Below are 22,056 nucleotides of genomic sequence, written 5' to 3' on the forward strand. Positions count from 1 at the left end.
TTTGACGGGTGTGAATTCCTCCACGTGCCAAGAAATGACAACGAGCAAGCAGATGCCTTGGCACGGATCGGCTCCACCCGACAGGCGATACCAGCCGGCGTCGCCTTGCAGCGCCTCCTCAAGCTGTCTGTCAAGCCATCACCAGAGTCCGACTCCATCTTCATGCCGGCCCCTCCCGAAGCAGTCGGATCCGACTTGAGGACCCTAGAAGCCGGCATGGGGATTTCCGCAGGCGGCCCAGGGACTGCAGCCATTGCACCCGGACCGGGAACTTCAGAACCCGGCCCGGGGACTGCAGCAGCCGGCCCGGGGACTTCTTCAAGGCAGCAGGCAACAATCGACTCCAACCCGCCACCTCCCGGCCCAACTGCCCTTATACAAGTTGCAGTCATGGCAGTTGGAGAGATAGCAGCACCCTCATGGGCTCAACCCATCCTCAACTTCCTGGTGAACAAAGAGTTGCCGGCCGATGAGATCCTAGCCCGACAAGTGCAGTGGCGCCCAGCAGCATACACCATAGTCAACATAGAACTGGTTCGGCGCAGTGTCACTGGCGTATACCAGCGTTGCATGGAGCCGGACCAGGGTCAGGCAATCCTCAAAGATATTCACCAAGGCGAATGTGGTCACCACGCGGCTTCAAGATCACTTGTTGCCAAAGCTTTCCGCCATGGTTTCTTCTGACCGACTGCCCTAGAAGACGCCAAAGAGTTAGTACAGAAGTGCAAAGGGTGTCAGAAGTTCCACTCCAAGCCACACTTACCAGCTTCTGCACTCAAGACCATACCCATTGCCTAGACCTTTGCTGTTTGGGGTTTGGACATGGTGGGGCCATTCAAGATGGCCCGTGGTGGCATGACTCATCTGCTTGTCGCTGTGGACAAGTTCACCAAGTGGATAGAAGCAAAGCCAATCAAAAAGCTGAATGGGCCGACTGCCGTGACTTTCATCGCCGACATCACCACTCGGTACGGCATACCACATAGCATCATCATCGACAACGGCACAAACTTTGCCAAAGGAGCCTTGGCTAGTTTCTGCGTGACGCGGGGCATCCGACTGGACTTAGCGTCCGTTGCCCATCCGCAGTCAAATGGCCAAGTTGAGCGAGCAAACGGCCTCATTCTGTCCAGCATCAAGCCCCGACTGGTCGAGCCTCTAGAGCGTTCGGCCGGCTGCTGGCTCGATGAGCTGCCAGCCATCCTCTGGAGCCCGCGCACGACTCCGAACAAGTCAACCGGCTTCACGCTCTTCTTCCTCATCTACGGTGCTGAAGCCGTCATCCCGACGGACATAGAGTTCGACTCCCCAAGAGTCACCATGTACACAGAGGCGGATGCCAAGGAGGCACGAGAAGACAGCGTCGACCTGCTGGAGGAGGGCCGGCTGTTGGCACTCAGCCGGCCAGCCAGCTACCAGCAGAGTCTGCGCCGATACTACAACTGCAAGGTGAAGCTGTTGGGGAACGTTGCATAAAATAAAAAATTTCCTACGTTCACCAAGATCAATCTATGAGTTCATCTAGCAACGAGAGAGGGGAGTGCATCTACATACCCTTGTAGATTGCGAGCGGAAGCGTTCAAGAGAACGGGGTTGAGGGAGTCGTACTCGTCGTGATCCAAATCACCGGAGATCCTAGCGCCGAACAGACGGCACCTCCGTGTTCAACACACATACGGTCAGCGTGACGTCTCCTCCTTCTTGATCCAGCAAGGGGGAAGGAGAGGTTGATGAAGATCCAGCAGCACGACAGCCTGGTGGTGGATGCAGCAGGGTTCCGGCAGAGCTTCGCCGAGCTTCTGCGAGAGGGAGATGTGTAGCAGGGGAGAGGGAGGCGCCAAGACTTCAGGGTGCGGCTGCCCTCCCACCCCCCTCTTTATATAGGGACCCCAGGGGGGGCGCCGGCCCTAGGAGATGGGATCTCCTAGGGAGGGCGGCAGCCAAGGGGGGAGACTTGCCCCCCAAGGCAAGTGGAGGCGCCCCCTCCCCTAGGGTTCCCAACCCTAGGTGCAGAGGGGGGCCCAGGGGGGGCGCACCAGCCCACCAGTGGCTGGTTCCTCTCCCACTTCAGCCCATGGGGCCCTCCGGGATGGGTGGCCCCACCCGGTGGACCCCCGGGACCCTTCCGGTGGTCCCGGTACAATACCGGTAACATCCAAAACTTTCCCGATGGCCGAAACTCGACTTCCCATATATAATTCTTTACCTCCGGACCATTCCGGAACTCCTCGTAACATCCGGGATCTCATCCGAGACTCCGAACAACTTTCAGTTTGCTGCATACTCATATCTCTACAACCCTAGCATCACCGAACCTTAAGTGTGTAGACCCTACGGGTTCGGAAGACATATAGACATGACCGAGACGGCTCTCCGGTCAATAACCAACAGCAGGATCTGGATACCCATGTTGGCTCCCACATGCTCCTTGATGATCTCATCGGATGAACCATGATGTCGAGGATTCAAGCAACCCCGTATACAATTCCCTTTGTCAATCGGTATGTTACTTGCCCGAGATTTGATCGTCGGTATCCCAATACCTCGTTTAATCTCGTTACCGGCAAGTCACTTTACTCGTACTGTAATGCATGATCCTGTGACCAGACACTTGGTCACTTTGAGCTCATTATGATGATGCATTACCAAGTGGGCCCAGAGATACCTCTCCGTCATACGGAGTGACAAATCCCAGTCTCGATCCATGTCAACCCAACAGACACTTTCGGAGATGCCCGCAGTATACCTTTATAGTCACCCAGTTACGTTGTGACGTTTGATACACCCGAAGCACTCCTACGGTATCCGGGAGTTACACGATCTCATGGTCTAAGGAAAAGATACTTGACATTGGAAAAGGTCTAGCAAACGAACTACACGATCTTGTGCTATGCTTAGGATTGGGTCTTGTCCATCACATCATTCTCCTAATGATGTGATCCCGTTATCAATGACATCTAATGCCCATAGTCAGGAAACCATGACTATCTGTTGATCAACGAGCTAGTCAACTAGAGGCTCACTAGGGACATATTATGGTCTATGTATTCACACGTGTATTACGATTTCCGGATAATACAATTATAGCATGAATAAAAGACAATTATCATGAACAAGGAAATATAATAATAATCCTTTTATTATTGCCTCTAGGGCATATTTCCAATAGAAGCCAAGATCCTTCCAAGAGGGAGACCTTGTGCTCCGGCTGATCCAGCGAACAGCCGGCCAGCACAAGCTCTCGGCACCTTGGGAAGGCCCTTTCATCATCAGCAAGGTGTTGGGCAACGATTCCTACTATCTGATCGATGCTCAGAAGCCCAGAGCACGCAAAAGAGATGACTCAGGCAAGGAGACGTAGAGGCCATGGAATGCAAACCTCCTCCAAAGATTTTACAGTTGAAAGCAGTATGTATCACACTACCTTTTGTATCATGTACGAAGACTCCGGGTCCCCCGAGAAGAACTCGGGAACTACCCTCTTTTTATCTATATGATAAGTGTTATGCCTATGAGTGTGTATTGTTTTATTTCCGCCTGGCATCGGGTTTGACCAGTCGGCCTGGAGGCTCGCCGCCTTCTGCTACATGCAGCCTCCTGCAGCTGGACAAGTAGTGTGTTGGCACCAAAAACTTCCCTTGCCAGAAGCTGCAGCTCGCAGAGCGACTGAATGGCGGGCAGGAGTTGCAAAACAGTACCCATGTGAAAAACGGCTAAGGGAAGAACGCATATAGTCGAGGCCGGCATCTCGCCCGTTCGGCCGGCTGTCGAGCAGCCGGCCGGCCGGCTTCTGCTTGTCTTGCCAACACTCTGAATGGCTAAGTACTTGCTCTCCCATCAAATCTAAAGTACTCAACCCAGCCGCAGTCCACAGAGCGGCTGCTCGGCTGGCCAGAGAGTAGCCGAGGGAGGGCGACAAAGAAAAAAGGCAAGGATATTAAAGGCAAGAAAAGTTAGAAGCCGACAAAGCAAAGCATGAATTACGATAAAATATGTACATAGATAAAGGCCTATCGGCCAGCATTCAGCAGAGTTTGATGTACACCCCGAGGGTGGAATTGTGCAAATTTAACCGAGTTGTCCAGACTAGCAAGCAGGAAAAGGAAAAATCCTAAGGGGCAGTAGAAGGCTCCAGCTGGACGGTGGGGTCGGTAGTACCGGTTGGTGCAGCAGAAGGCTCCGGCTGGATGCTGGGGTCGGCAGTACCGGTTGGTGCAGCATAGGGCTCCAACTGGATGTTGGAGTCGGCGGTGCTGGTTGGTGCAGCAGAAGGCTCCGGCTGGACGATGGAGGCGGCGGCACCAGTTGGGGTGGCGGACGGCTGGACCGCAGAGTCAGTGGCGTCCGTCGATGGAACGGGCGACTGGTCGGTCTCCGCCTGGCCGCCTCCAGCAGTGATCGGCGCCTTGGAGCGCGGATCATTGCTTGAGGCACAGTCAGGTTGAGGCTGGCCGTGCTCTCCAGCCTCCGGCACGTCATCCTCGCTCTCCTCCTCCTCCTCCTCCTCCTCCCCTTCGTCGCTGGAGTCGATTACTTCAGCCGAATCCTCGCTGTCCTCTGGGTTCAGCCCAAGCCACTCCAGCGGCGCTTCGGCACCTTCTTCGACCACCTCCGGGATGAACACGCTAGTGTCGGTGTAGTCGGCGATTGCTGCCACCCTGCTGATAAGCTCGGCTTCCACCGCCACTAGCTCCTCCTGCGCCTGCAGCCGAAACATGGTCAACTGGGCTAGATCTAGCCTAGGGCACCATGCCTTGACAAACTCCAGGGCTCGGCGCGCTCCTGCCCGGGCTGTAGAACCCTTCCAGGCCTCCAGGCGGCCGGCCGCCACCTCCAGCCAGTCGGCAGTCCAACTGGGGGTGCACGGAGCCTGCACACCTGGACAAAGGGCGGAGATCGCCTGGGCCCCGACGCGCTGAAGGCGGCGCAGTATCTGATGGGCAGGCCAAAGATGGGCCTGGATGCTGAGGAGCTGCTCGTTGAGGGTCCGGGGGGCGTCAGGGGCAATCTGCACGCCTTCCGCCCTCTGCTCTTCGCGCTGGGCCTCAATGATCTGGTTTGCGGCGACGGAATGGCCCGGGAAGAAGTCTGCTTGGACAGAAGGCAAGAAAATTCAAATGTCAGAAACTAGCAGTCGGCCTAGATAAGGGCTGGCAGCTCCAAAACAAGAAAGAAAAAGAAACAAAGCTCACCATCGACCAAGTCTTCGATGCTGCTGAAGCAAGCAGTCATCTGCGCCTTGTTGTCGGCCCAGGCGGAGCGCTCGATCTCGAACTCAGCGAGAAGGTCGGTCTCCTTCGCCTTCGTCTCCCTCTAAGCCGTCTTGAGGGCCTCCGCCTGCTCCGCAAGCTGAGTGACCAGCCGGCCAGGCTCTTCGGCCAGCTTGCCACACTCCGCCTCCTTGCCGCGTAGGGCGTGTTGGCTTCGCCCAGCTACTGCTGCAAGGCGGCGTTGGCCTCTGTAAAGAGGGAAGAATGAAAGGATGTCAGTCAAACAATAAAGACGGGATGCAGTTGTCGGGGAGATCCGGTCCGACTGCTCAGCAGTCGGCCCGAATCTCGGGGACTACACCCCGCAGGTGCGCCATCGCGCCCCCGCAGAGACAAAGTTACCAACAAAATAAAAGTCACTGAAAAGATTCGGTCTGACTGCTCAGCAGTCGGCCCGAACCTCAGGGACTACAGCCCGCGGGTGCGCCAGCGCGCCCCCGCGAAGAAAGGAAGTCGGAATTTACTCCGGCTCTCGGACAAGTTGTCGGTCTGCTTCTCCACCTCCCGGACCCCGGAGTTGAAGGCGGCTGCGCGGAGATTGTGGTAATCCTGCAAGAGGGATATCACATAAAGTTAGCATTTGACACCCACAAGTTAAAGTTCCGGACCGCCTGCTCAGCAGCCGCCCCGAAACTTGGGGACTACACCCAGTGGGTGCGCTGGCGCGCCCCCACGAAGGATGCAAGAAGATCAAAATGAAGAGAAGTAAGAAACTTACGCGGATGGCTGATACATCTCCAACGTATCTATAATTTTTGATTGTTCCATGCTATTATATTACCCCTTTTGGATGTTTATGGGCTTTATTTTACACATTTATATCATTTTTGGGACTAACCTACTAACCGGAGGCCCAGCCCGTATTGCTGTTTTTTTGCCTATTTCAATATTTTGAAGAAAAGGAATATCAAACGGAGTCCAAATGGAATGAAACCTTCGGGAGCATGATTTTTGGAACGAACGTGATCCAGAGGACTTGGAGTGCAAGCCAAGAAGCAGTCGAGGCGGCCACGAGATAGGAGGGCGCGCCCACCCCCTCTGGGCACGCCCCCTGTCTTGTGGGCCCCTCGGGCGGCCACCGACGTACTTCTTCCTCCTATATAAGCCTACGTACCCCGAAAACATCTAGGGAGCCAACGAAACACAATTTCCACCACCGTAACCTTCTGTATCCGCGAGATCCCATCTTGGAGCCTTCGCCGGCACTCCGCCGGAGGGGGAATCAACCATGGAGGGCTTCTACATCAACACCATAGCCCCTCCGATGAGTTGTGAGTAGTTTACCACAGACCTTCGGGTCCATAGTTATTAGCTAGATGGCTTCTTCTCTCTTTTTGGATCTCAATACAATGTTCTCCCCCTCTCTTGTGGAGATCTATTCGATGTAAACTCTTTTTGCGGTGTGTTTGTCGAGATCCGATGAATTGTGGGTTTATGATCAAGTTTATCTATGAGAAATATTTGAATCTCCTCTGAATTCTTTTATGTATGATTGAGTTATCTTTGCAAGTCTCTTCGAATTATCAGTTTGGTTTGGCCTACTAGATTGATCTTTCTTGCCATGGGAGAAGTGCTTAGCTTTGGGTTCAATCTTGCGGTGTCCTTACCAAGTGACAGAAAGGGTTGCAAGGCACGTATTGTATTGTTGCCATCGAGGATAGAAAGATGGGTTTTATATCATATTGCATGAGTTTATCCCTCTACATCATGTCATCTTGTTTAATGTGTTACTCTGTTCTTTATGAACTTAATACTCTGGATGCAGGCATGAGTCGGTCGATGTGTGGAGTAATAGTAGTAGATGCATGCCGGAGTCGGTCTACTTGTTGTGGACGTGATGCCTATATACATGATCATGCCTAGATAATCTCATAACTATTCGCTTTTCTATCAATTGCTCGACAGTAATTTGTTCACCCACCGTAAATAGTTATGCTATCTTGAGAGAAGCCTCTAGTGAAACCTATGGCCCCCGGGTCTATCTTTTATCATATTTGCTTTCAATCTACTTTTATTTGCATCTTTACTTTTTGCATCTATAATATAAAATACCAAAAATATATTTATCTTATCATACTATCTCTATCAGATCTCACTTTCACAAGTGGCCGTGAAGGGATTGACAACCCCTTTATTGCGTTGGTTGCGAGTTCTTTGTTTGTTTGTGTAGGTGCGTGGGACTTTTGAGGAGCCTCCTACTGGATTGATACCTTGGTTCTCAAAAACTGAGGGAAATACTTATGCTACTATTGCTGCATCACCCTTTCCTCTTCAAGGAAAGCTTGAGCAAGCTCAAGACGTAGCAAGAAGGATTTCTGGCGCCGTTGCCGGGGATGTCTTCGCTCAAGTCAAGACATACCAAGTACCCATCACAAACCCATCTCCCTCGCATTTACATTATTTGCCATTTGCCTCTCGTTTTCCTCTCCCCCACTTCACCCTTGCCATTTTATTCGCCCTCTCCTCCTCTCTCTTTTCGCTTGCCTTTTTCTGTTTGCTTGTGTGCCTGTTTGTCCTTATGGCTTTGCCTAAGAGTACCGACCACCTTCTTAGAAGGTTGGAAGAGATTGAATCAAATATTATAAGCTTTATGAATTTGCAATTTGAGCATAATAATTTCTTCAGAAAAGAGCTTAAAGAAAAAAAAGGTTTTTTGGGGTTTATGAATAAGGAGCTTGATGATATGAATAAACAATTTTATGGTGTGAACTCTCAAATTACCCAGCTTGAAAATGCTATAGCCAAGATTTCTGATAAGCAAGCTACCTTAGTCAATAAGATGGCTGCCAAACCAGAAAAGTTAGATGAAAATAATGATGAAGATCTTAAAGTTATTGATGTGTCTCCTATTAGATCTTTTGTTTTGCAATATGAATCTTGATAATAATGGGACTGGAGATGAGTCAACTTTAGTTAGAAGGCATCCCAATAATTCGGAGTTTTTAGATCTTGAGGCTAAATTTGGTAAAAGTGGGATTGGAGAGGTCATGACTTTAAATAGTATTGAACCCACTATCTCAGATTTCAAGGAATTTGATTATGATAATTGTTCTTTAGAAGGTTGTATTTCAAGGAATTTAATTCTCCTCATGCTTATAGTCAAAATAAAGCTTTTACCAAACATATCATTGATGCCTTGGTGCAATCTTATGATGAAAAACTTAATTTGGAAGTTTCTATACCTAGAAAACTTAATGGTGAGTGGGAACCTACTATAAAGATTAGAATTAAAGATCATGAGTGTTTTGCTTTGTGTGATTTGGGTGCTAGTGTTTCCATGATTCCGAAAACTTTATGTGATATTCTAGGTTTCCATGATCTTAATGATTGCTCTTTAAATTTGCACCTTGCGGATTCCACCATTAAAAAGCCAATGGGAAGGATCAATGATGTTCTCATTGTTGCAAATAGAAATTTGGTGCCCGTAGATTTTATCGTTCTTGATATAGATTGCAATCTTTCATGCCCTATTATTCTTGGTAGACCTTTCCTTAGAACGATTGGTGCCGTTACTGATATGAAGGAAGGGAATATTAGATTCAAATTTCCATTAAAGAAAGGCATGGAGCACTTTCCAAGAAAGAAAGTCAAATTACCTAATGAATCTATCATGCAAGCTACATATGAATTAAGTGCCAAAGACGGCACTACTTAGATCTATCTTCGCTTTTATGCCTAGCTAGGGGCGTTAAACGATAGCGCTAGTTGGGAGGCAACCCAATTCTATTTGTGTCTTTTTTCTGTTCCTGTTTAGTAATAAATTTTTCATCTACCTTCTATTTAGATGTGTTTTTATGTTTTAATTAGTGTTTGTGCCAAGTAGAACCTATAGGATAACCTATGATGATAGTTGATTTGATTCTGCTGAAAAACAGAAACTTTGCGCGCACGAATTTAATTTTGTTAAATCACAGAAACGTTATTTTGCGTTGATGTTTTTTTCTGCTGATCAATAAAAAAATTGTACAGGACTTCCTATTTTGGTAGGATTTTTAGAGTTCCAGAAGTTTGTGTTAGTTATAGATTGCTACAGACTGTTCTGTTTTTGACAGATTCTGTTTTTCGTGTGTTGTTTGCTTATTTTGATGCATCTATGGCTAGTAAAATAGTTTATAAACCATAGAGAAGCTGGAATATAGTAGGTTTAACACCAAAATAAATAAAGAATGCGTTCATTATAGTACCTTATGTGGTGGTTTTGTTTTCTTTCACTAACGGAGCTTATAAGATTTCCTGTTGAGTTTTGTGTTGTGAAGTTTTCAAGTTTTGGGTAAAGCTTTTATGGACTATGGAATAAGGAGTGGCAAGAGCCTAAGCTTGGGGATGCCCATGGCACCCCAAGATATTCAAGAATAGCCAAAAGCCTAAGCTTGGGGATGCCCCGGGAAGGCATCCCCTCTTTCGTCTTCGTTCATTGGTAACTTTACTTGGAGCTATATTTTTATTCGCCACATGATATGTGTTTTGCTTGGAGCGTCGTGTATTATATTAGTCTTTGCTTTTTAGTTTACCACAATCATCCTTGCTGTACACACCTTTTGGGAGAATCCCACTTGATTAGAATTTGCTAGAATACTCTATGTGCTTCACTTATCTCTTTTGAGCTTGATAGTTTTTGCTCTAGTGCTTCACTTATATCTTTTAGAGCACGACGGTGGATTAATGTTGAAGAAATTGCTAGTCTCTCATGCTTCACTTATATTATTTTGAGAGTCTTTTAGAACAGCATGGTATTTGCTATGGTTACAAATTTGCTCCTAGAACGATGAGCCTCCAAGTTGGGTATAATAAAAACTATCATAGGAAGTGAATTGGATGCTATGATCAATTTGTTGCTTGATAATTGTTTTGAGATATAAAGGTAGTAATGTTAGGGTCATGCTAGTGGATAATTATGAAATTGAGAAATACTTTTGTTGAAGTTGGCAAGTCCCATAGCATGCACGTATGGTAAAAGTTGTGTGACAAATTTGTTGCATGAGGTGCTCTTTTGATTGTCTTCCTTATGAGTGGCAGTCGGGGACGAGCGATGGTATTTTCCTACCAATCTATCCCTCTAGGGGCATGCGTAGTAGTACTTTGCTTCGAGGGCTAAGTAGACTTTTGCAATAAGTATATGAGTTCTTTATGACTAATGTGAGTCCATGGATATAAGCACACTCATCCTTCCACTTTGCTAGCCTCTATTATATCGCGCAACTTTCACCGATATCATGCACCCATTATTTACCTTCCTACAAACAGCCACCATAACTACCTATTATGGCATTTCCATAGCCATTCCGAGATATATTGCCATGCAACTTTCCACTGTTCCGTTTATTATGACACGTTTCATCATTGTCATATTGCTCTTTGCATGATCATGTAGTTGACATCGTATTTGTGGCAAGGCCACCTTCATAATTTTCATACATGTCGCTCTTGATTCATTGCATATCCCGGTACACCACTGGAGGCATTCATATAGAGTCATATCTTGTTCTAGCTTTGAGTTGTAATTCTTGAGTTGTAAATCCATAAAAGTGTGATGATCTTCATTATTAGAGCATTGTCTCGGTGAGGAACGGATGATGAAGACTATGATTCCCCCACAAGTCGGGATGAGACTTCGGACTTTACAAAAAGAAAAGAAAAAAGAGAAAGGCCAAAAAAAGGCCAAAGAAAAAAGAAGAAGAAAAAAAAGGAAAAAAGAAAAAAATGAGAGAAAAAGAGAGAAGGGACAATGCTACTATCTCTTTTTCCACACTTGTGCTTCAAAGTAGCACCATGATCTTCATGATAGAGAGTCTCCTATGTTGTCACTTTCATATACTAAGTGGGAATTTTTCATTATAGAACTTGGCTTGTATATTCCAATGATGGGCTCCCTCAAAATGCCCTAGGTCTTCATGAGCAAGCAAGTTGGATGCACACCCACTTAGTTCTTTTTGTTGAGCTTTCATATATTTATAGCTCTAGTGCATCTGTTGCATGGCAATCCCTACTCACTCACATTGATATCTATTGATGGACATCTCCATAGCCTGTTGATACGCCTAGTTGATGTGAGACTATCTTCTCCCTCTTTTTGTCCTCACAACCACCATCTTTTACCACCCAAGTGCTATGTCCATGGCTTACGCTCATGTATTGCGTAAGAGTTGAAAAAAAGCTGAAGCGCGTTAAAAAGTATGAAACAATTGCTCGGCTCATCATCGGGGTTGTGCACGATGGGAGTATTTTTGTGTAATGAAAATGAAGCATGGCCTAACTATATGATTTTGTAGGGATAAGCTTTCTTTGGCTATGCTATTTTGATAGGACATGATTATTTGTTAGTATGCTTTGAAGCATTATTATTTTTATGTTTTATAAGCTTTTATCTTGAATCATTTGGATCTGAACATTCATGCCACAATAAAGAAAATTACATTGAGAATTATGCTAGGTAGCATTCCACATCAAAATTTCTGTTTTTATCATTTACCTACTCGAGGACGAGCAATGGCTGCCCGCGAATCCAGGAAGGCCTTGTTGCATCGCTTGAGGGCTTCGGCTTCGGCCCGAAGCTTGGCCTGGACGTTGAGGGCCGCCTGGTTCAGGGCGCCCGTCCCGCCTCCGCGCACCCAACCCGCTGGCGCGGTGCTGCTTGCCTCGGTGTCGGGGACCGATGAGCTCGCGACACCGGTGTCCAGTGGCCGCGGTGCCGAGGCCGCCTTCGCAAGACGGCGGCGCGCGGGCGTGCGGACCTCAGGAATCAGGTCCGTCACCACCACGTCCCCAGCTGGTGGTACTGGCGGGGCGGCCGGTTGCTCGTCCTGCGGTCCGTCAGTTGGTGGTGGCGGCACGATGACGTCCGGCATGGCCACGTCGCCGCCCTCCCTCTCCAGGACCGGCTGCTCGTCGCCGGCTCCCTCAGTCATTGCCACAAACTCCGGCGGAGGTGGCGCGGAGTTCAAGGGAGTCACGAGCAGTGGATCCTGGCGGCGTGCGGCCTCTGCAAGCTGCTCCTTCTCCGCGGCATCGGCCTCTGCTTGCGTCAGATTCCTTGCCGCCGATGTTGCGGCCTTGTCTTGCCTCTGCCTTTGCCATGCGGTCGGCTTCTTGTTCCTCGCGCACCTCCCGTGCGTTCCGCTCCTGCGCCTCCCGGAGGTCGGCGGCCGGATCGATTCGCCGGCTGGTGGTGGAGGTCTCCGCCGACCTGATGACCGAGGCGGCGGCCGACTTCTCGAGGGTGAGCGGGGCCCTGAGATAAGAAGACAAGACAAAAGGTTTTTAGGCCAGATCGGCAAATAGGTGGAAGCGTAAGAAGGATACTTACGCTGACACCATGAGCGGCACCTTCGGCTGCCGTTGGAACTTGGCCACCTTGGCCGCGGCTTCTTTCCGCCTAGTCGCCGCGGCCGGGTTCTTGGGCTTCTTCGGCGTGCTGCCGAACAAGACGACGCCTTGCTTCCGCTTGCGCTTGCCGCCTCGGGCGGGTGGCCCGGTAGAGGGGCCTGCGCCGGTGTTGGTGGTGCTCCGGGAGGGGCGCGGCTCGTCTTCGTCGTCATCGTCATCAGGCCAGGTCTCCACACCGCCGCCCTCCTCGGAGCCGCCTGCTCCATCGCCGCCATTTGCTGTATCGTTCTCCAAGGCATCTGCCCCCAAGTCGGGTTCGTCCACATCGCTCACTGCCCGGTCTGGCAGGTAGTCACCACCCAGCCCCACGATGGCGGTCGTTGTCGCGAACATGTAAATCTGCACTCCAAAAAAAAGAGTTGCGTCACACCATGCGCAAGACCAAAAGTCAGAACTAAAAGAAGAAATCGAGGGACTTACGGCAGGCGGCGGGTTGTCGCGAGAATACGGCCGCTTTCCAAACCACCAGTCTCCCTCCGACACCTTGAGGTCGGAGATCTCATTCACCATCCTCGCAACCTCAGCAGTCGGCATCTCCTTTGTACACAACCTGCTCGGGTCGCGGTGCCCGCTCATCCGATAGATCAGATGAGGGCGGCCCTAAAGCGGGAGGACCTGGCGCTCGACGATGGCGATGAGGAGGTCGGAGGCCACGAGGCCCTCCGACTCCTAGAGCACCCAGAGTCGGCTGATGGCGGCTGCCGCGTCTGCCGACACCGGCTTCGGCTTATAGTCCCAGTTGGGCCGAGACCCGCCGGGGGGGCGGCCTCGTAGGCCGGGTTGATGAAGTTGACAGCCGGGTCGACGTTCTCAATGTAGAAATAAGACTACTGCCACAGTTTTACCGAGTGTGACAACTTGATGACTGGGAAGGCATTCCTCTTTGCCGGCCGGCGCACGACGACGAATCTGCCGCACTCGGCCGCCGTGTCCTTGGCGGAGGTACCCAGCTTGCCGTAGAAGAACGCCCCCCATAGCTTGAGTATGGGGAGGATGCCGAGGTAGCCCTCGCACGCCGTGACGAAGGCGGAGAGCAGGGTCACAGTGTTGGGCGTCAGGTGATGCAGCTGGACGTGGTAGAAGTCCATGAACGAGCAGAGGAATCCGCTCGCCGGAAGGCCGAAGCCACGGAGGAAGTGCGAGCGGAAGACGACCCGCTCATTCCCCTTCGGCGCCGGCGAAATCTCCTTCTCCGGCGGCACCCGCGCCTTGACGAATGCCACGTTGGGCATCCGACATGTGTCCCAGAGGAAGGTGATGTGGTCTTCGATGACCGTCGAGCCGTCCCAGTCGCCGCCCTTCTCGCGCGCCATAGCCTCGGGCAGGCTGCGAGGGGAGTAGGGGCGCGACGGCGGCGAACGGCGACAGCACCCCCGCGAGCGCTAGGGCAGCGACAACAGCAGTGGCGGAAGGAGCAAGAGGAGGAAGAGAGTGTGGGGAGGAGGGCATGCGTGCTCCGCCGCTCCCCTTTCCCCCCTACTTATAGCCCTTGGGCTACGAAGCTGAGGGGGCGGGGCACGGGATCATGGGATTAACTGCGCCCACGACCCCACGACCCCCCATTTACCGCGTGAAGTTACTGCGCCTTAAAATGCTCACAGGAATCGCAACCGCCCACCCCGGCCGCAGCGGATCTGCCCGCATGCCGAGGCCCGATAGTGGCGGGACCAGCCCACTGTCATGTCCCATCAGGAGCGTGGGGTGGCAGGCTGGCCGGGCTGACGTTCGCCGCGTGGCGTGCTTGTGGCGAGCGGCGGGCCTGGGAAGCTTAGCAGGCACGCCACCTGTCTCCCGCCTTGGTGTTCAAAATTGACCGACGATCCCACCTTGTCAAAGCCGACTCCAGCAGCCGGCGCGTCGCAAGGCGGATCGAGCATTCTCCCAGATCTCGATGAGGGGGGAAGCCGTTGAGACTCCGCGACCCCTCGACCGCAACGCCTCATCGGCTTCGGGGACTACTGTCGGAGTAATGGGCCACGGGTAGCCTCACCCGGGACCCTGAATTTATCAAAACTTCGGGCCGTCTTCACCCCGCGATACCCCAAGCTGAATCTCCGCCCTCCGGAGGCCGGCTGGCTCAACGGCCGGCCACCAGAGGATGGCCAACTACCAGCAGACGACACCAAGAGCGGTCGGCTCTAGTCAACCGCCCTCCAGAGAGGATGGCTCGTGCAGGCGGCCACTAGGCGCCCTCAGAGTCTGCGCCCCCGTCAAGAGGACAAGACTAGGCGTGGCTACAGTGAAGTCCCTCGCCCCTGAATCCTGGGCTTGGCGTGGCCACAGTGCCTCGTACAGGCGGAGATCTCCGCACGGTGCGACACTGTTGCCACTCTCCCCTGACGTCACTCCAGACAGGAGGAGCCCTGTTCCCCACGACGACCTGTCGATACGGCCTGCAGGCTGCGGGCCCTATCAGGCAGCGATAGCCTGGAAGACGGCGGATGCCAAACCAGTCGGATCTGGGGGAGGCCGGCCTCCAGCAGGCGGCCGTCCCCTCCCTCGAAGTAAGCGCGCCATTAACCTGAAGAGACAAGGTGTGGCTACAGTGACCTCCCACCAGGCGGCGGGACTGTAGCCACACTGAGCTGACCAAGCCCGCGTCATTAGCGGCACGGCTACAGTAAGCAGCCACCAACCAGACCTGCTAGTGGCAGGAGTGGCCTGTCGGCTCCGTACCGGACCGGTCGGCGGGGGCCCACCAGGCGGCGGGCCCCAGCAGCCGGCGGAGAAGCCGGAGGCCAGAGACACTGACAACCGGGTCCAGCACCCGACCATATTACCATTGTACCCCTGGGGTGTAGGCCTATATAAAACCCCCAGGACACCCATGCAAAGGGTTCCCACTCCATTAGAACTAGACACTGCCCTAGAGCAGGAAGAAAGCTAGCCTTGCCTCCTTCTGCTTCTAGAACACAACTCAAGGAGCACCATTGTATCACTTGTGCCTTAGTGATCATGCGGAGATCCCACAGAGCAGGACTAGGGGTGTTATCTCCTAGGAGAGCCATGGACCTGGGTAAAGTGCGTCGGCGTACGTGTCTACGCCTTATCCCGCTTCCAGGCACCGGCGACGTTCTACTCGCTCCCACCATGATAAGCCATCCTTTGGCATATGTCGCACCCGACCCCCGACAGCCGCCGCCAGGGCCGCTCTCCCGTCGCCGACGGGATCCTCTCCTTCGCCTACAAATCCGGCCATCCGAGCCCTTTTCCCTCGGATCCCATCCTCAGCGCCGCTAGTCCCGCCGTCAGTGAGGAGCTCACCCCGGACGCCATTGATGCTCGAGAATGTCTTCCGAGCAAGGAGAAGCATCCCAACGACTGGCCCCCCCTCTCCCGCAATGGGATGCTTCCAGCCGGCCCAAGTTGGGAACATGCCTGCAGTCCCACCAGACGGGCTGCCAGCATACTGTAGCGCTAGGAGGAGCTGTAGGGCTGTCTTTCCCAGCGTCAGGTGAAGCGAGAAGCCAAGCAAGAAGCTGAGGATGTGTTTGGTTGATGTTCTCGTCGCTTCGTGCCTGGACTAGACCCTACTTGGAAACTGTCTGGAGAATGTTTGGTCCAAGTCCACAAAAGTTGATGCTCGCCTGGCCTGGTAACTTGAAAACTTTGCTTAACCTGGCTGGTGCCCAGGCACCTTGATTAGCCTGGCCGAATGGGTCACTTGGGTGCTGCCTGGCAACAATTCTTACTTTAATTAGTTGGATTTTTTGTGGGCCAGGTCTGACACAAATGCCTTTTCCATCGTAAACCTTTTTTAGCTAGATATGCAACCAAACACTTCATGTCTAGGCAGACACAAAATTGCTAGTATCCAGGCTGGCTTCAGGCACCAATTCATGTGAACTAAACGCGACCTGAATCTGAGAAGTTTCTGAGAAGTTGCAGGATCAGAATATGCCCTTAGTACAATTTTATTTTGTACTAAACCAACGTCAATTAATTTGGATTGAAGGAAGTAGTAGTTTTTTCTTCTTACATTTTTTAGGGGAAGTTTTTTCTTTTTACATATTATTTCTTTTTGAGAATCGGATACGATATGTTGCTGGACAAGAAAAACATTGGCCATGACATGGGCCATGGGCTGCGAGCCCACAGCCAATGACGGTGCGGGAGAGTCTTCCCCGTTTCTATCGGTCTCCTTGGGTGACAGGGAATTCCCAGAAGGGGAAAAGAAAGCTGAAAAATGGCAGGAGAAATGGCGATGGAGAAGCGTCGGCGTCGCCACATACCACCGGCGGTCGCCTCCTCCTCTTCGACCCCCGCCTCCTCCGGCCACACGCCGTCCCCTCCGCCGGACCTCCTCCCGGACATCGCCCGTCGCCTCACCTCCCTGGAGGACTTCTTCTCCCTCCGCGCCTCCTGCCGCGACTACCGCGCGCTCCTCCCGGCGTCCCGCCCCCACCTCGCCTCCCAGGCCCCGCTCCTCCTCGTCTCCCTCTACCCCTCCTTCGCCGAGGCGCTCTTCCACCCCCGCCTCCGCTGCCTCCACCGCTTCCGCCTCCCCTGGGGCCACCACCTACCGCCCTCCCGCCTCACCCTCCTCTACGCCCACGGCTTCCTCGTCACCGCCACCACCGCGGCCGCCCAGTACCCCCCCAGGCTCCTCCTCCTCCACCTCTTCACCGGCGACCAGCAGCGCCTCCCCAGGGTCCCCACCCCCTTCTCCCGGGCCATCCTCTCTGCCGACCTCCTCGTCGTGCTCTTCCTGCCCGGCAGGTCCACCGTCCAGCACTGCCGCCCCGGGGATGCGCTCTGGCGTGTGGCCACCGCCGATGCGCCCCACGTGTTCGACGATTTGATCTTCGTTGACGCCACCCTCTACGCCCTGGTTGGCCTCCGTCTTGCCACGCTGGAGCTGTCCGAAAGTTCGCTGGAGTTGTCATTCCTTGGAGGAGAGCATGATGAGGAGAACCGGCCGGTGGGGGAGCGGTTCATGCTCGGGGAGTGCGACGGCGAGGTGTTGCTCATCAGCGAGGAACAGGCAGAGACGGTTGTGTACCGTGTTTTCCGGTGGGTGCCCGGGGAGGGAAAATGGGTGATGATAACAAGCTTGGGTGGGCGAACATTGTTTCTTGGGTTCCACGGATTCGCGGCTTGCATCGGCCCAGGTTTCCCTGGGATTCGAGGTGATTGCATATATGCAGCTGGGCGACGCTTGGGCGAATGGTACGAGTATTCCTTGGTTAATGGAACTTGTGATGTCTGCTATGCTGAATATGCGGGCGCACCACCCCTGAACAGCGATTCACCTCTCAGACCTCCGGTTTGGGTCTTTCCCAGCTTGATGCCAGCCTGAGAAAGGTTACCCAGATTATTGAAGAACAGTGATGCTGACATGAAGTAAGAAAAGGTAAATTTGATCCCTGGGCTTGCTGTTGCTAAATTTTACCATGTCAATTCTGTATAATAGACACTTCATGAAGATCTTTTGTGTGCCTGTTAACTGCTATCTTGGTTGAGGTAGTGAACACTAACAGAACACACTTGTTGAACTTGATTATAGGAAATAATGATACTTTGGTGAATGCAGACAATATTTATTTAGGTATTATGCAATTCGTCGCAATCTCTCTGAACTCTGAAGCTTATTTAGCCTCTTTCTTGCCGTACTGATTTGAGATTGCTGCAATAGTGAGTAAGGTCAGGTATCATATGGAAGAACTGTGCCACCACCTTTTGTGAAATTTCCAAATATCCCAGGAATTCAGATCAGATGGTTATACTTACACGTTTCTTGGTAGTGTATGGTTAAGAGTCTTCATAACATATGAATGTATCGCCTGTGTAGACATATGTACAATGGGGAATATTTCAGAGTTGGAGGCAATATTGAGATAAATTTGTATCATCTTAGAGGAGTTTAGTCATGGATGTTGGCCGGCTTCTGTTTTCAGATTAAACCAGTGGCCCTCTTAACTTGTTTGTTTCTGAATGTAATAATGCGTGTAATGCTGCAAATCCTGTAGAATTGTTACAGTTAGTTCTATGGTAGCAAGAAGACCGATAATAGCGAACATTGAAACATTAGTATTCTTATATGAGCTGTACTCTTAATACTAGGAGTTGTATTCCTGCTAGAAACAGTTAAGACTTAGACTACACTCTACTTTTAAACCCATTTAAGAGTAGAACTATCATAGAGAAGTCACATTCGAACAGGTTCAAATTTGGTTACATGATTACCTGCCCTCAAAAGTCACGTTGGTGAGATAAGAGGAATCCAAACAATTCCTAATTTATTTACACGGTTCCTACAGATATGTACCAGAAGCTTATGTTTGTGCAAACTTGTGTGACATTTCAGATAATCACTTTTTGAGGTCTGGATACATGTTCATAATGTGAAATAGAAGCAGACCTTTGACTTAGGTTAGTCAGAAATCAGAATCCAATACGCTTCAACTATGCTCCCTAATCATAACATTTAGGTCCGAGAATGTTCATATGCTTATTCGAGCTGCTTGGACTGAGTGTGTCATTTGTATCTGCAACAACATATGTTATGTCTGCTTAAGCGGAAAATGCCCGTGGAGCAATTATACTCCTACCAAGTAGCACGCTGGTTGGGGTGCGAAACGACTGAAACTTGTACTGCGTCGTAAATTCTGTAAGCTAAACTTCTCTGCATCGTTTGATTTCCAGGCCGTTGATCCTAACCAGCTGCGTGCAAATGGATTGATTGCTGCTGAATGTGATCCATGTGTGGGGCTACTGAAGGTCATCCGGATGCTGATAAACCTGGCCATCTTCGAAGTTGTCGGTCTTTCCTTTGTGTTACCTTGTTTTTACCTTGCTGTTGACATCTGGTGCTATAGAGCAACAAACAGCAGAGTATCAAAGAGAAGCATGGTAACACAGCTGGACCTTCCCTGCAAATTCCTGTGACAATTCATATATGTTGTTTATGTTGTACGTCTCCTGTCAAAGTTTCTTATGCTACGAGAACATGTATTTTTTTCTGGTTCTTGTGGGAATTTCGAGCCGTTTCTGTCGAAATTTCAACGGTCCAAACAGGGCTGCATAATGCAAATGCAGTATCTACACTAATGTTGTACGTCCTTAAATTGCTGTATTTTCATGTTTTTTTTGAAATAAAACATTCTTCCATGCTTTTTTTGAACCTGATGCTTTATTTTTTGAAATAAAACGTTCTTCCAGAGGCCGTTGCCTAGGGGCACTCTGTCTGTTTTTGTGCGGGTCCCACGTGCAGTGAGCGGCAGGCGGTGAGTGGAATGGAACTCGTCGCCGTCCTCGTCCAATCCAAACCGCAGCAGAGCTGAGCACGCTGTAGCCGAGAAACGCACACCACGGCACGATGCCGCACGCCGCGCTCCTCCGCCCGCTCATCCCGCCGCCTCTCGTCCCCGCGAGGCCGCTCGCCGCGCGATGCCGCCACCTTCGCGGCGTCCGCGGGAGGTGCGCCCCCGGCGAGGGCGCGGGCGAAGGCGCCCCCGGCGCGGAGTGGCTGAGCTCGGCGGTCGGGGAGAAGGTGGACGAGCTGCTGCGGCGCGAGGAGAACCGGGCGCTGCTGGACGGGGTCGAGGCCGCTGAGCGCCGCGTGGAGCTCGCCCGCGCCAAGCTCGCGGACATCGAGCGCCAGGAGGCCGCCGCCCGCCTCGCCACCGAGGAGGTCCGCCGCCTCGAGAGGCGCCGGGACGAGGTACGCGACATCATGCGCCGCGGCTGCACGTAACCTGTTCGATGCTTTGCCTGCTCGGCTCGACCAGTGGTGCTCTGGCGTTGCGTGGGTCACTCGTAGGAGGGCGACCATACGTGAGCGGCCAGTGGGCGGTACGTAGCACGGACCGCCACCGTCACCCTCAGCGCGCCGCTGCTTATTTCTGGCGCGATTCTACGCTACTGTGGATATGGACGTATGGTAGTACCGCTGCCTACCATGTCTCTACCATGTTTGGTGATCGCCGCTCTTGTGTTTGAACTAATGTGGCGCCGACGAACTTGAAGGACGATGAATGGTGCTCTTTAATTGGCCAAACAATAGAAGCTCTCAGTAGGCGCATGTGGTTCGTCAATGCAATGTGTGCCGTGCAGAGCGGTGGGACTGCGATAGACGGACTAGATGCAGGGAATGTGTGCCGTGCAATGCTTGAGTTTTATTTGCTCACAGACGAGAGAAGAACTTGTTGAGTCTAGATAGTTTTAAGAAGCCTGATGGGTGCCATATTAGCTTCTATCAGTAGACTTTTCCACCCTTTTTGGTTCAAGGCTTCAGGACGCCCTGTTGTTTGTTTGGTAAACTGAGATAATGAGATGCTTCCATTTCTTCTTCCAACATAAAGTACTAGTGGCATGTGCCATGTTCATGTGGTCCCGTGATGATGAAGCAGAATGATTTATTGGTTGTGATATCAACTTTATATGATCGTACAGTTCTGTGATCATCAAAATACCTTTCCTTCAATAGTCATAGTTAGACATCAGTTTTTTCTTGCTTGATGCATTTCTTCATAATATACTATATGTTTATAATGCTGCATTACTTAAACAAGATTGCAGAGTCACAGCGGGAATTGCTACAGGCAAGAGAAATGATTGATGAAGCACAGCGTACCTTGACTTCTAGCCTTGAGGATCGAAGCTTTTGGAATACGTCAGGTGGAGCAGATATCGATAAAGATAGTGAGAGGCTTGAATCTGCAAAAGCTGCAGCAATTTCCTCTATAATCGGTGTTCTGGCTAGTTTGCCCATATCTTCCTATGAAGTCCACAGTTTGCCCCAACTGTTTTTTCGATCATCGGTTGTTCTCATAAGTTGTGCATTGTTTGGAGTCACATTCCGGTATGCCGTTAGAAGAGATCTGGATAATATCCAGCTTAAAACGGGAGCTGCTGCCGCATTCGCTGTTGTTAGAGGTAAAACTAGATGATGACATTGCTAAAAACTTCTCGGCAAATATTCCTTTGCACGGTTATTTTCTTCACTGAAACTGAATTGCTTGCAGGTCTTGCGTTGTTGGAATCTGGGAGGCCCTTTGAGTTGAGCACTGACGCCTTAAAGTCACTTGCTCTTGATGGTGCAGTTAGTGTTGTTGGGAGCATTTTTATATTTCTGTCTTCTGCTATTGCACTGGACTATTGTTTTAAGATGAGATTTTTGAGCCCACTCCCTGCAAGGAAACAATAGGTTCTGTGAATAATCAGGAATGTCAACACATATATTGGCTACTGCATTGTAATATGTAATATTGCTGATTTCTTAGATTTATGATGGCAAATATTTCCCCGTGCAACCACCGTTTCCTCAAGTTTATCAAATAATGCTTTCTGTTTATTAGCTGTATCTTGTCTTGTTTCCTCAAATCTTATACTCCCTCTGTCCCAAAATAAGTGTCTTTGATATAGTACAACTTTGTTGTGTGCTTGAATTTTGCTTCCTTTG

At 51.0% G+C, this 22,056-nt stretch overlaps 2 protein-coding genes across 2 annotated transcripts; both read left to right on the plus strand.

The window, feature by feature from the left end:
- The first annotated feature begins 16,799 nt into the window (after positions 1 to 16,799).
- Positions 16,800 to 19,718, plus strand: LOC119311235. Its single transcript, XM_037586872.1, has 2 exons — positions 16,800 to 18,006; positions 19,299 to 19,718. Exon 1 carries the CDS (start codon positions 16,840 to 16,842, stop codon positions 17,950 to 17,952), a length of 1,113 nt encoding a protein of 370 aa, XP_037442769.1. The 5' UTR covers positions 16,800 to 16,839; the 3' UTR covers positions 17,953 to 18,006; positions 19,299 to 19,718.
- A 187-nt stretch (positions 19,719 to 19,905) lies between these two features.
- Positions 19,906 to 21,907, plus strand: LOC119311236. The gene is made up of 3 exons (XM_037586873.1): positions 19,906 to 20,316; positions 21,167 to 21,530; positions 21,620 to 21,907. The coding sequence occupies exons 1-3, from the start codon at positions 19,972 to 19,974 to the stop codon at positions 21,799 to 21,801; spliced, it is 891 nt and encodes a 296-aa protein (XP_037442770.1). The 5' UTR covers positions 19,906 to 19,971; the 3' UTR covers positions 21,802 to 21,907.
- Positions 21,908 to 22,056: the final 149 nt, after the last annotated feature.

Source organism: Triticum dicoccoides, chromosome 5B (assembly GCF_002162155.2).
Source record: "Triticum dicoccoides isolate Atlit2015 ecotype Zavitan chromosome 5B, WEW_v2.0, whole genome shotgun sequence".
NCBI lineage: Eukaryota > Viridiplantae > Streptophyta > Magnoliopsida > Poales > Poaceae > Triticum > Triticum dicoccoides.